Source organism: Lathamus discolor, chromosome 1 (assembly GCF_037157495.1).
Source record: "Lathamus discolor isolate bLatDis1 chromosome 1, bLatDis1.hap1, whole genome shotgun sequence".
In the NCBI taxonomy this organism is placed as follows: Eukaryota; Metazoa; Chordata; class Aves; order Psittaciformes; family Psittacidae; genus Lathamus; species Lathamus discolor.
The window spans coordinates 50,168,296-50,181,687 of NC_088884.1; the positions used below are offsets into that span (position 1 = coordinate 50,168,296).

Below are 13,392 nucleotides of genomic sequence, written 5' to 3' on the forward strand. Positions count from 1 at the left end.
TTTTAAGCCACAGAGTTCTTATCTTTACTTACTAACAAGAAATAATGGGATATCCTTACTGCATTCACACCTATGCATACCATGATAGCCCCATACTGCATGCACGTTACAGGGCCTTCAAACCTTCAAAATTCTTAAAAGCAAAAAGAATAAGAAACAAAAAAATATGCTTCCACATGTATGCTACCTCTGCTTCTACCTGCCTGTTTGCGAGCAACCTCCCTTCCTTCCAAAACACTCAGCAAACCAAATTTTGAAGGTGGGTATGAAGGTGTTGGAGCAAAGTGGCAATATTCAGGGTCACCCGCTCTTGTGGTTTACTATTTTTCTCCCGACTAGAAATGCACTTTCTCTGACAGCTGTAAGGAAGCTCACATTGTCTTAAAAAGCAGCTGCCACAGGTCATAGATTATAGGAAAACCAGCCCAGACGGAACAGTGAAGCCTAGGAAAAATGGCACGAAGCTACACTGGAAGAAGTTCCTAGACCTGTTTGGAAACTGTATAACACTAATACAAAAGACATCAGAGTGCATTAATCCAACAACAACAGTACTAGCTGCTCCAAGTGTACCAAGGCAAGAACTTCTGGCTAAATGCTGTTTGTTCTTTGAGATAGCTGAACATGATTAGCAGCTTTTTAGCTTAAGCAGAACTTAACAGTAGGAGAGTCCACATTGAGTCCATGCTAGGGAATTTCCTTGTTTAGTAAATTAAACTGACAACAAGGTGACTTGCAACTTCATTTATTTTATTTTTGATAAAGACACCAGCATAGGAAATGTCTAGGCAACAACATCTTAGTGACTCAATAGACTTTCACTCTGGTGCACAGAATCCAGGACTGGTAAGAGCAGGGTTTTGGATCCTGCTCTTTTTATTTAATCATAACAAATATACGAAGAGATGCCAGAAGACAGATTTTTTCCCAGCTCAAGTATTAACATTGGGTTGTGGGTTTTTTAATTAAAAAAAAACCAAAACCAATCAAACAACAAAACCAATAGAGACACAAAAAAAAACCCCACCAAAACCAAACAAACAAAATGAAAAAACAAAACAAACACTTGCCGCACTTGCCATCTATTCTATTCGGAATCCACTTACATTTTCCTCAATTTTATCTGCCTTATTCTACTTCATTTATCTGTTAGTAGAAACAGGACATTTTTCCCAAATGACTTTGCACATTCTCTGGAATGAATACAGAAATCACATCCAGAATTTATCATCACCAGGCACTCCACAGTTCCATTACCTGTACATCAAGTTGTGATACTTTCTCTTTACTTTCATTTAGCTGGCTGGTGAGTTCAGTGATGTTTGCTTCTAGGGAAAGCACACGGTCTTGAGCAGCTCTTAGATGTGCCTTTTGCTCTTGTACTTGCTCATGCAAATTCTCTTGGGCTTGTTTATGACTTTCTGATTGATTCTTCAGCTTCTCTGTCAGCTGAGTTACCTGCAGTGAAAAATAGAAGTCAGTAGAAGAGAAAGCTGGAACAGCAAGACCAAGGAAATCATAAATCTTCTGAGTTTTAGCATGTCTTGTCATGGCTCTGGAGACTCAACGCTATCATATTTCTTTTTCTGAACTATTACAGTAAAGCTATATTGCAGACAATATCAAAGGTCAAACAGGTTACCAGCTGAAAACAGAAGCAAAGGGTATTATCAGTTTGGCCTTACTGCAACAGAACCACAATACTAAGGAGACAACAGATCCAGGCTAAACTGAGTTTTGGCGTTTGTGTTGAAAGCTGGAATTAAACACCTTTTTAAAATAAGAGAAATAAACATGTACATGTATCAAAACATTATTTGCAAGCATGTATTACTAGGGTATGTACATAGGAAACATCTAGGAATTCCTTCCCCTATGCTGATAGCAAGGAAGTCTCCAAAACACAAGTCCTGTGAAATTTACATGAAGATCTTTAAAGTAAGTGTCAAAGAAGCAGCAAAATACGGGAAAGTTTAGCATTATACCTTATGAACTAAGAAAAAAAAAGGAAACGGAATTCAGTAATGAGAATGAAACAAGTCTTCAAAAAGAAGCAAGTCTTTGAGTTCTTACCTGTATTTGCAATGCATGGTTCTTCTCTTGTAGCTGGTTAAGAACTGCTGTTTCTCCTTCACCAGCTTGAATTTTTGCATATAAGTCCTCTCTTTCTTTTTCTAACAGGGAGATGTTTTCCTTGCTTTTTTGAAGCAAAGCCTCAAGATTTTGAATTTTTTGGTCCTTATCTCCAATTTGTCGCAGTACTTGCTCCAAATCATTCTAGAAAATCGCATAATAGCTTCCTTAGTTATAACGACCTTAGAGGTTATTCCTAATGCATAAAATGTTGGACAAATTTATTAAACACTTTCTGTATATTCTCTTCTAGATCTGCAAGTTAATCTACTGAAACTCATATAAGTCATGCAAGTCACTACTAAGAGAAGACATCTTTAAAATACTGAAATCCTGAAATACACTTTGACATGATGATACATAATTATGCTACCTGGGCTTCTCGTAGTTTTGCTGTAGTATTTTGCTGAAGCGTCTGCTGTTCCTGATGCTGCTGTTTTGCCTTATCTAATTGATGTTGCAGTTCTGTGGAATTTGCTGCTTTTTCCTTCAGCTGAAAAAAAAAACCCAAAAAACAGACAAACCAGACTAATGAGTGAATAAGCACCCTGCAGTAAGCTAATATTCCTTCTAACGCTAAAAGATTTTAGTCTAAAAATGAATCTTTGAAACATGGTAGAAAAATAGAACTGTGTAATGCTAGTTAAAGAATCAAAATGTAACCAAAGCATTTATTACTATTAATGAATGAGATCCTATATCACACATATGTACTTTAGCTCTCAAAAATCTAAGAGACATTTAGCACGTTTTCTTCCAACATTCGTTAAGCTGTAACAAGACTGATACTATAGGTATCTGTAAAACAACATTATTATAACTATCATTAGCAGTTTTAGTAGAAACTTCAGTCTAGCAGTCTCTCCACTTCTGTACTGGTCAAGGCTTTGCAAATCAGCTACAGATAAGCTTTAAAGCTTTGACAACATACCACTCAGATATTTGGCGAATCCCCATACAGGGAGCAGAAAATCAGCAATATATATAAAGCACTCATTAAAACAAATAAAAATTAATTAACCAAGTGTTTTGTGCCCATGCCTCCTACACAGATTATTACCTACCAATGACCTGCTGCACCATGTTCACTTTTTCTTTATGCAGGGCTTTATCTCACAAGAATATTTACATACAAAATGTTACCCATACGGGCTTAGGTGCACCAGAGTTTTTTTCTCATAAGATTCTTAGACAACGTTCATAAGTGTAAAATGCATATCTTTTGTTCATCTGTAAAGCACCATGAACATACATGAACCTGATAAGCATTTAGCCTTACAAAAGTCTGTAACGCAATTGGCATTTCAGCAGATTTTTGACAATTCTACCATCTACCGTTTGACTAAAGCCAGCATTAGTCAAATGAAATCTCAATGAGGGCAAACTTCCTAAGCTGCAACTTCACCACAAGTGTACATACAGGCTACTGTCAGAACAAGAACAAAGTAGAGTCTGCATAAAAGCCCCTACCTGCTCTTCAGCTCGAGAAAGTTTTAATTGCAGATCGGCCACATGCTGCTCTTTGTCCATCAGCTTCTCACTAGACAGCTGCCTCTGTTCTTTGAGCCGCCCATGTGCTTCCCCTAGCTGCCGCTCTGTTTCTAGAAGTTTACTGTGCAACTGCAAAAATAAAAGTCATCAATTTTGTAGTCATTATTTAGCCAACAACACTGTATTTTAGACTCCCTCTGTACAATGTTAACCCTAAGTTTTCACAACCCAGCGTAAAACAACCCCATGAGCTCCCAAATCCATGATGTACATCATAAAGCTCAGAAACACAAATCATGTTAAAGAACAGCATCAGCTGCACAAGTTTGAACAAATATTCAAAAAAGTAGGTTAGCAGGACCTAGAAGCATCATTTATCTACAGAAGACCTTCAATATGATTTACAGAGATTTAAAAGAAGGATCCTGACAGAGAGAGCAATCCTTCAAAGACAAAAGGACTATCATATAAAGTAATGATCCTTAGAGCAATCAAGGCTCATACAGCACACACCTTCAATCCTATAGATCCAGTGGCTGAAGCAGCATAACTTTACCTGCTTCTCAATATATTGTTTCTCTACCACTAGAACAGTAAGAGTGTAATTTTTACCTTGACCTGGCTACATCAATGGCATTCATTCTCTGCAGAAAAGAGATACTGAACCTTCAGTGTAGAGTACACAGTAACTTTAGTGACTTTCAGTCCAGCACCTTCCAGCGGCAGAGAGTAAGTAAGGGGCTGTGCTCTTCCAGCTGGACATAAGCCCGCCTCATGATTTTTTCAGTCATCAAAAGCAGTGCTGCACCATCTTCAAAGTGCAAGGATGGTCTTTTACAATTCATTGTTCTAAAGAGCTCTCTCCATAAAGTCAGCTTCTTCTTCTACTTGAAGCTCTCACGATAGGTCCTGGGTTACCACCCGCCTATTTCTACATGAACATATTCACAGATACACAAACTTTCAACTCAGTGCAAAAACAGAGAATGAATCAGACCTTGCAGCACAACAAGAACTTTCCCCAGATATCAGGATAAGTAAAGCTTACTTCCCTATGAATTTATGTCCAAAACCTTTGAATCATTCACTTTTTAACTCCAGGTCCTCCCTTCAACAACCCTAAACCCTTCTCATACTTTCCTCAAATCCCTGCTAGTATCTAGGCAAAAGCCTGCACAGTCTTACTGCTCACTGCAAGCCACCACTTGTTGACCAGCTGGCTGCCTAGCAGGACAGAAAAAGGAACAGTGGTTTTGATAACATTAAAACTTCCCCTCAGGCACTGAGGGGGTGAGGCATTAACATATGTCTTTCTCCTTTACTCAGCTACCTGTTTCCACAAGAATTTAACACTGAAGAACCTAACTCTGAAGACCTTTGGACCATCTGTCAAAATCTGGCTGAAGTTAGCAAAGAATGCAAAAGTCACAGGGGACAGGAACAGGGAAACAAACATATCTATGCCTTATTTTCTTAGGAAACCAAGCTAAATAATTTGTTTATATGTCCACAACCACAAAAACTGTGAATGAAAAGCTGTTTAGCATGTGGCCAAGATGCTGCCTGTTAGCTGACTGCACAGTTAAGAGGGAGGTAGGAGAAGAGGGGGCATGGAGTGAGGAAAAAGACCATAATCTCTCCTCCAGTGATCCAGAATGTTTGTCTTTTTCCACAATAATCACTACATTATTAATGCTTCTTCCTTACTAAAAATATGAACAAGAGCTGGAGGAAAAAGTCTAATGAAGAAAGAGTGCGGCAAGATAACTACTATAACTATTCATGGCTACGTTGATACTGGGAGAGAGTATCTGGAAAGGGGGAAATCAGAAACAACATTGCACAGAAGTCCCTTTTATTATAGACACAGTTAAGTATTTCTGAAGGACTTCAAGACTGACCTTAGTAAACAGAATCATAAAATCCAGCATTAACCTATGTTGCAGAATATAAAAATAATAAATACTTAATCTGTTCAAATTAATTTTTAAAAGATGGCAAGGATTCTTTGAAAATGCAGTTTGACTAAACAGCTACCCTTTGTAAGCAGCATCCATTGTGTCAACGTAAGCTATTGGACTACATGCATAAAACAGAAAATTCCATTAAAGTATGAAGTGAACAAATACGAGAAATTTAGTCTTTTCATTACAATAGTAACTGATCATTTGTGTGAAGGGAGAAGAGAGGGTTTTGATTGGCTTTTATTTTATTTTATTTTATTTTATAGCAGGTATGATAAGGTCTTTTTTCCTCCACTATTCTTTTACAATTCTAGAACACATCCTGAGATCCAGCAGCTTGTTCAGGTTTTCTTGCTTAGATCATCTTCTTTCCCAATGGTATCACCAGAGAATGTGTGATGCCTCCATTTCCTCTCATAGGAAATCATTCAGCAATGCTTTACCCATCCTCCTTCTCTTTCATTTTCTCACCCCAAATATCCTTCCTAAAAATGCCCTCTCAGGCTGAAGCCAGGTTTCAGTTCAACCTCTCGGCTACGCTTCTGAAGCTTGCACACTAGCTTCTGAAGCTTGCCTAGGCAGACTAAGGCAGTTTTACCAAGTGAGGATTCCTAAGCAGGTAACTAATATGATTATCTCCCTTCTCCCTGACAGAAGGCTGACAGGAGAAGGAGAGTCATTCTGGGGATGTAATACATACATAAATGAAGTTCTGCCAAGCCACAGCTCTTCCAGGATAACCTATAAGCTCACAGCTTACAATTTAATCTATTTCAGACTTTGCAAAGGCTTGAAAATTGAGAAACGCTTGCTTTAAAATTATAAAGCTTTCATTAGAGATTAAAATGAAGTTATGCTAACAAAAAAAAAAAGTTTTTTTTAACATTTTAGGATTAGACATGATTCCCAAGGCACAGATATTTTTCCAGACTAACATATTACTCCCCAAGACACTAGATAAAACAGAGTTAAATCAGCCACAAATTTCAGCATGCTCAATGTTATATGAAAGTCCTGCTTCCATAACTCATTGGACTTAGCAGAACAACACATAAATGGTGAGGGGATGCATACTCTGGGTGTTCTCATAGCTATCAGCAACATAAAGAGAAGGTGTTTGCACAGAGACACAAAGGAAGCAATATTAAGATTTTAAATTTTCCCTGCTTTTCACACTAAGTATTCTCTACTGTATTCACCATTCAATTTTAAAGCAAATAAAGCATTTTCAGTTCTAATGTAAAATGAAGACTTGCTTTTCTCAAACCCTCCTATAGAGCAGTAAAATTACTACTAAAAGTGAAACTACTTCTGATAATCTACCTGAATTTGTATTTTTCATAAGCTGAATTCATTATAGCTTCAGCTACCTTACTGAACCAGGATAAATAATCTTGCTGATGTCTTAAGATTTGTCTATTGCAATATTTATCACGCAAACTCAGTATTCTGGGTTGTCTTCTCATTTGACAATACCGCCGTTATTTCAGGCAATGCATCAATAAAGAAAGGGGAGGGGAAAAGTTGTAGGATGAAAGAAGAGTTCATTTAACACTTTAAGAGAAAAAGAGTAGAGGAAAAAAACCTATCTCAGATCAGCTAAAGCTTTTTTTTCTTTTTCACACACAAAAATAGTAAAATAAGAACATGAGAAATAAGCCACAAAGTTTACGTTCATTCAACCTTAATACTCAAAACTGAAATTTCAAAGATAGTTTTAAGAAGAGATCCAGAGTTTGGACCTACTAAAAAGATCCAGACATAATGATAAACAAATACCAAAGAATTTCTGCACTCTTATTACAGCCTTTCTTTTTTTTTTTTTTTTTTTTTTTTTTTGCCAGTTCTTTACTTCAATAAGGAAAAGAGGTGATTGCATTTCATTCTCTGCAGTGTTAGGAAGAATACTTTATTCAAATACCAGCTAGCTTTACCTTTATTCAAATATAGATACTGGTTAGTTACTCCCCTTCAATAAGGAAATGCAAATGCATGAGCACAAAAAATATGCTTGCACAGTTTAAAAACCCCGAATGGGATGGTTTAAGGCACCATCCCAATAGGACAGTCTAGGAGGCTTAAGGAACTTTACCTGACTGAGCTCACTTTGGAGCTGCAGGCCATGCTGCTCTTTTTCTTCCCTCTGCTGCTGGAGCTGTTTACATTCTGCCTTAAGATGTTGGTACTTTGTCTCTACTTCAGACAACTCTTCTTTAAGTTTCTGGCTTGCTTCCCCCTTCTCGCATAGCTCTGTCTGTAATCGCTGTATCGAAGCTTCAGCTGCAGACAGCTTTGCCTGAAGCTGTTGGCAGTCCAGGTCTTTCTGGTGAAAGCTTGCCTGCACGTTCTTCTTACTCACAGTTACCTCATTGTGTTTTTCTTCTAGCTGGGTGTAGTCCTGTTCTTTCTTCAGCAGTTTCTCAGTCAGACTCTATGAAGAGAGTTACACGGCTATTCAAATACAATTCTGCTCACAGCCATTCAATGCATTATTCAAATTTCTTCTCAAGTGTTGATGCTGAACAGCAAAGAACTTGCTTACAAACATTATTAAAGGAAATACTGACCTCTATTTTGTATTACACAGGTTAATTGTGGAGCCCATACACACACAGTTTCAACTGGAAATACTGTTCTTCATAATCTCACCTAAATCCACTTCTTACTGAGCACACCACAAAAAATTCTATTTCTGTATCCTGAAGACCAATTTGCTTTCCCTGAAGATTTAAATTCTAGGGTATTACAACTGCATGTGTCTGGACAGAAGTCAAAATAGAAATTTGAGTTATTAGTATACAAAAAAAAAAAATAAATCAAGTATCACTGTCCTTCACACAATTCCTTAAGCAACAACACTCGTGGTTTAATTCCTGTCTAATCCTGTGCAGTCATCATGCTGATCTTTTTAACAAGTATCCTAATTTTGCCCTGTCACTATACTGACAAGAATGATCTGCTATCCGAAGCATGGAAGAGAACCTGTGAAAACTAATGAAATTTGTGATGTTGATAAATCTCTGAATGAAAGACTCATGATTTAATGTTCATTTCAGGAGATGATGTTTTTACATTTTAATTTATACTATTTCATTTCCTTGCATACAAACCAACTCAAAGAGGATGGTTGCTTTGAGTTTTAAAACACTACAAATTGGGATTCCCTAAAGGAAAGCCATGAACATTGCTGAGTGTCAGATTTTAATTGCCACATTAACAACAGTAAATTTTGCAGGGTCTAAACTCATACTATCAAATTTACACGCTGAGACAAATACTAGGAAAAAAAATATTAACAGATCACTTTCAGCAATTATGTAATGATATTTATCAAATTTCAGGAACTAACCAAAACTACATTCAGATAGAAATTAAATATCTTAATGGACAAGATATAATTCCAGAAAGTTTGGGTTTTCCCCCAAGCTTAGCTGACTAACTAGAATTTGAGAACAAAGGAGTCACGAGCACCATTTTCGTTTTCCAGTGGCACTTTTTAAAGCACAGAAACACAGTTGCAGGGGGGCCCTGGTCATCACCCAACCACTAGCAACTCATTCCATCCTCTTGAAATGTACCAGGAGGTTCCATTTCTTGCCGCATCTTACTGACATCTACCTCAGCGGAGCATTACTATGCAGACCATTTAAATCCTTGTGTTCTTCTGGCAGTTGCAGTGAATACTATGTTCCCTGTTCTCTTTCAATTAAGATACAGAAAAATAAAGAACACTTATAACACATCAGCCTGAAAAAATGCCAACACTGAAGCCAGTCTTATCTGTCAAAACTTCAGACAGTCCTGCGACTTTGGAATAACAGTTGCAAAGATAAGATAGTGCTACAATTCCAGCTATGCTGGCCATCTTACAAGTGCACTGCTGTGCAGTATCCAAGGATGAAACCTGTTTTGCCAGAAGAAAACAGCTGTAAAATCATTCAAATAAGTTGAACAGTTGAATAGTTTTGTTCTATGGATTTTAGCAAATTATGACTACATTGGTTGTTATAAACCATATACAGACACTTCTATTTTACGACCATGATAAAATAAACAGAAGAATCCAGAAAGAAAAGAGAGGTTGGAAAAGAAGCCATCTTGCAAATAACTCCCACAGTCCAGCAACCCATGTGAGAACAAATATAATTATTAAATGAATGCCTATGTGTCCTTTTACAAAAATGTGTATTTTCTAAAGTATACAACTCAGTCAAAACCACTGGCTTAACACTAAACTTTGGCTATTGAATTCTAGACCTGAAGCAGTATATTTTGAAATGTTTCTTGAAAAATAGAACAACTTGGTGCTGCTAAAGTTATGCTAAAGGTACGCATAGATTTATTTTTGCACATAGGAAATGCAGGAATGGACTACATAAAGAACACAAGTGAGGCCAGGTGCCATCTTTACCCTCCTAAAGTCAGTGACAAGGCTCCCACTGTTTTTAGAATATATTTCACCTTCAAAATAGAAAATAATGTTGCAATTTCCTTTCCATTAAACACAAATTACCAGGCAGGAGCATTAATATTTGTACTGAAGAGTGTTTCTGAAATATCAACACACCACAGACTCCTTTTCACCTATAGCTGGGCAAATTAGAAATAAAGTATTAATCTTACTACTACTTCATAACTGGATCTACACGTCACAATCAGAACTGCTATGAGCTACTTCATCAAGAGTCAGCGCTGGGCAATAACTTAAATTTGGGAGTGGGGAGGTGTAAAGAAATAGAAACAATTACTGTTGTCTTGAAGCAGACTGAGACTTGAGGCCACAGAGCTGTCAAGCTATGGTCAATCAGGTTACATCAGTGGATCCAGCAGTGTTTCCTATCTGGATGCATGTCCCAGCTGCATCCCAGATATATAAAGAGACATGGGCACACACAAGCCACCTCTCTTCCCCAAGCCTTGATTTCCACAGAAAAGGAAGAGGAAACGACAGTATGTTACAGCATTCAACAAAAAGCCTGTAGCCTTTGAAGCGCACAAAATGCAATGGAGAACACCACATCAATCCCCTCTTTTAAAACTGCTCCTTGGAAAAAGTAAACACAATACATGTTAGTCGTGACAGTGGCCAGGAATTAAATAACAAACTCTGTGGGCACTGATTGAATTTCAGAATAGTTACATCAGTAGAGGGTTAGAAACTAAGCTTTTTTTACCCCTGTAGGTAATGCATCACAATTTTATTTAAAAAACAAACAAACAAACAAACAAACAAAAAAAAACAAAACAAATGCAGTGAGTTCAGGGAATACGCTGGTTTTACACACTAGGTCTCTTCTGGGCTACAGACCATTACTGGCCTCTGCGAGGCAAGCCAAGAACCAAACTTACAGTGCTCTATAAATGAAGTTCCACTGGTCTCTGAGAACTGATCTTATCTACTCTTCTCAGAATAGACTGCTTGCTTGAGGTTGTACATGAGCTTGAAAAAATCTGCAACAATGCACAGAAATACCTTCCTGCATTGCAATGGAAATATAAATGGATGTACAAATAAAAATGCAATACATTCTATCCTGTATTAATGGTTCCTCCCTCCTCCCTGACAGCTTCTTCAAGGATAGCAAACTGTTCGAAATGTGAGCAATTTCTGTTATTTGGGAAGCTAGTGTTACCTGTTCCAATTCTAGATCCAGTTCCTCCAGGGCTAAGGTTCTTTGGCTAGCATACCACTCTTATGGATGTCACATTTCAAAAAGCTGCATAAAGAGATGGCTGTAAACTGGTTTAAGACATTCAAACTGAAAGGAGAAATGAAGCTTGCTGCCACTTCTCTTCTTCCTGTTCCTCAAGTGGTATTTGGCATTAGCCTGACATAGCAGGACTGTTAAATTCATAGAATCATAGAATAGTTAGGGTTGGAAAGGACCTCAAGATCATCTAGTTCCAACCCCCCTGCCATAGGCAGGGACACCTCACACCAAACCATCCCACCCAAGGCTTCATCCAACCTGGCCTTGAACACCGCCAGGGGTGGAGCATTCACAGCCTGCCTGGGCAACCCATTCCTGTGCCTCACCACCCTAACAGGAAAGAACTTCCTCCTTATATCCAGTCTAAACTTCCCGTTTAAGTTTTAACCCGTTACCCCTTGTCATGTCACTACATTCCCTAATGAAGAGTCCCTCACCAGCATCCCTATAGGACCCCTTCAGATACTGGAAGGCTGCTATGAGGTCTCCATGCAGCCTTCTCTTCTCCAGGCTGAACAGACCCAACTTCCTCAGCCTGTCTTCACACGGGAGGTGCTCCAGTCCCCTGATCATCCTCGTGGCCCTCCTCTGGACTTGTTCCAACAGTTCCATGTCCTTTTTATGTTGAGGACACCACAACTGCACACAATACTCCAGGTGAGGTCTCACAAGAGCAGAGTAGAGGGGCAGGATCACCTCCTTCGACCTGCTGGTCACACTCCTTTTGATGCAGCCCAGGATACGGTTGGCTTTCTGGGCTGCGAGCGCACACTGAAGCCAGCTCATGTTCATTTTCTCATCGACCAGCACCCCCAAGTCATTCTCTGCAGGGCTGTTCCGAATTTCTTCTTTGCCCAACCTTTAGCTGTGCCTGGGATTGCTCCAACCCAGGTGTAGGACCTTGCACTTGGCATGGTTGAACTTCATGAGGCTGGCATCAGCCCAACTCACAAATGTGTCGAGGTCCCTCTGGGCGGCATCCCTTCCCTCCAGCGTATCAACCGGACCACACAGCTTGGTGTCATCGGCAAACTTGCTGAGGGCACACTCAATCCCACTGTCCATGTCAGCGACAAAGATGTTGAACAAGACCGGTCCCAACACCAATCCCTGAGGGACACCACTCGTTACTGGTCTCCAGCCAGACATTAAGCCATTGACCACAACTCTGCGTGCAGCCATCCAGCCAGTTCTTTATCCACCGAGTGGTCCATCCATCAAATTGATGTCTCTCCAATTTAGAGACAAGGATGTTGTGTGGGACAGTGTCAAACGCTTTGCACAAGTCCAGGTAGATGACATCAACTGCTCTACCCCTGTCCATCAGTTCTGTAGCCCCATCATAGAAGGCCACCAAATTGGTCAGGCAGGATTTCCCCTTAGTGAAGCCATGTTGGCTGTCACCAAGCACCCTGTTGTTTCTCATGTGCCTTAGCATGCCTTCCAGGAGAATGTGCTCCAAGATTTTGGCAGGCACAGAGGTGAGACTGACTGGTCTGTAGTTCCCTGGGTCTTCCATTTTCCCCTTCTTGAAAATGGGGGTTATATTTCCCTTTTTCCAGTCATCAGTTATCTTATGGTTATCTTATGCATCAATCTGTTTCACTTTACATTGTTAATGGAATAGCAATATATTCAGGCAAGTCCTCTATATTGTACAGCAATACTTCTGTCAAAAGTTTTATCCAGTGTTGCTAGTCTGTGGAAAAGTACATCTTAAGAATTCTCACCATTTCAGTTCTGCACCTGATTTAATGAGCCAAACCAAGAGTCACCCTAGTTCACCGAATTTTAATTGCACCTTATTATCTTCTTTGCAAAGGCTGGTTTAATATTAATTATATTAAATACACACTGTTTGGTCTCTGTCTTTTCCTATTTTTCAAGATCAACAAGGTTGCTGGTGAACAAATATACATAATGCGTATAGTTCATACACAGTGTTAGATGAACATATAACAATCAGCAGCGTGCATAGAATCATAGAATCAACTAGAGGTTGGAAAAGACCTCCAAGATCATCAAGTCCAACCATTACCCCAGGACTACCAAATCCACCACTAAACCATGTCACTAAGGGCCTCATCTACATT

At 39.0% G+C, this 13,392-nt stretch overlaps 1 protein-coding gene across 3 annotated transcripts in view; it reads right to left on the reverse strand.

Moving 5' to 3' along the window:
* Positions 1-13,392, reverse strand: part of EEA1 (early endosome antigen 1) — a 71,787-nt gene that overhangs the window by 22,598 nt on the left and 35,797 nt on the right. For all 3 annotated transcript variants that reach the window (XM_065670205.1, XM_065670186.1, XM_065670195.1), the window contains 5 exons: positions 7,681-8,019; positions 3,604-3,753; positions 2,507-2,626; positions 2,074-2,277; positions 1,258-1,458 (listed from right to left, as the gene is read on the reverse strand). In XM_065670205.1, coding sequence (XP_065526277.1) covers positions 1,258-1,458; positions 2,074-2,277; positions 2,507-2,626; positions 3,604-3,753; positions 7,681-8,019 — 1,014 coding nt within the window. The remainder of the gene's footprint in view (positions 1-1,257; positions 1,459-2,073; positions 2,278-2,506; positions 2,627-3,603; positions 3,754-7,680; positions 8,020-13,392) is intronic.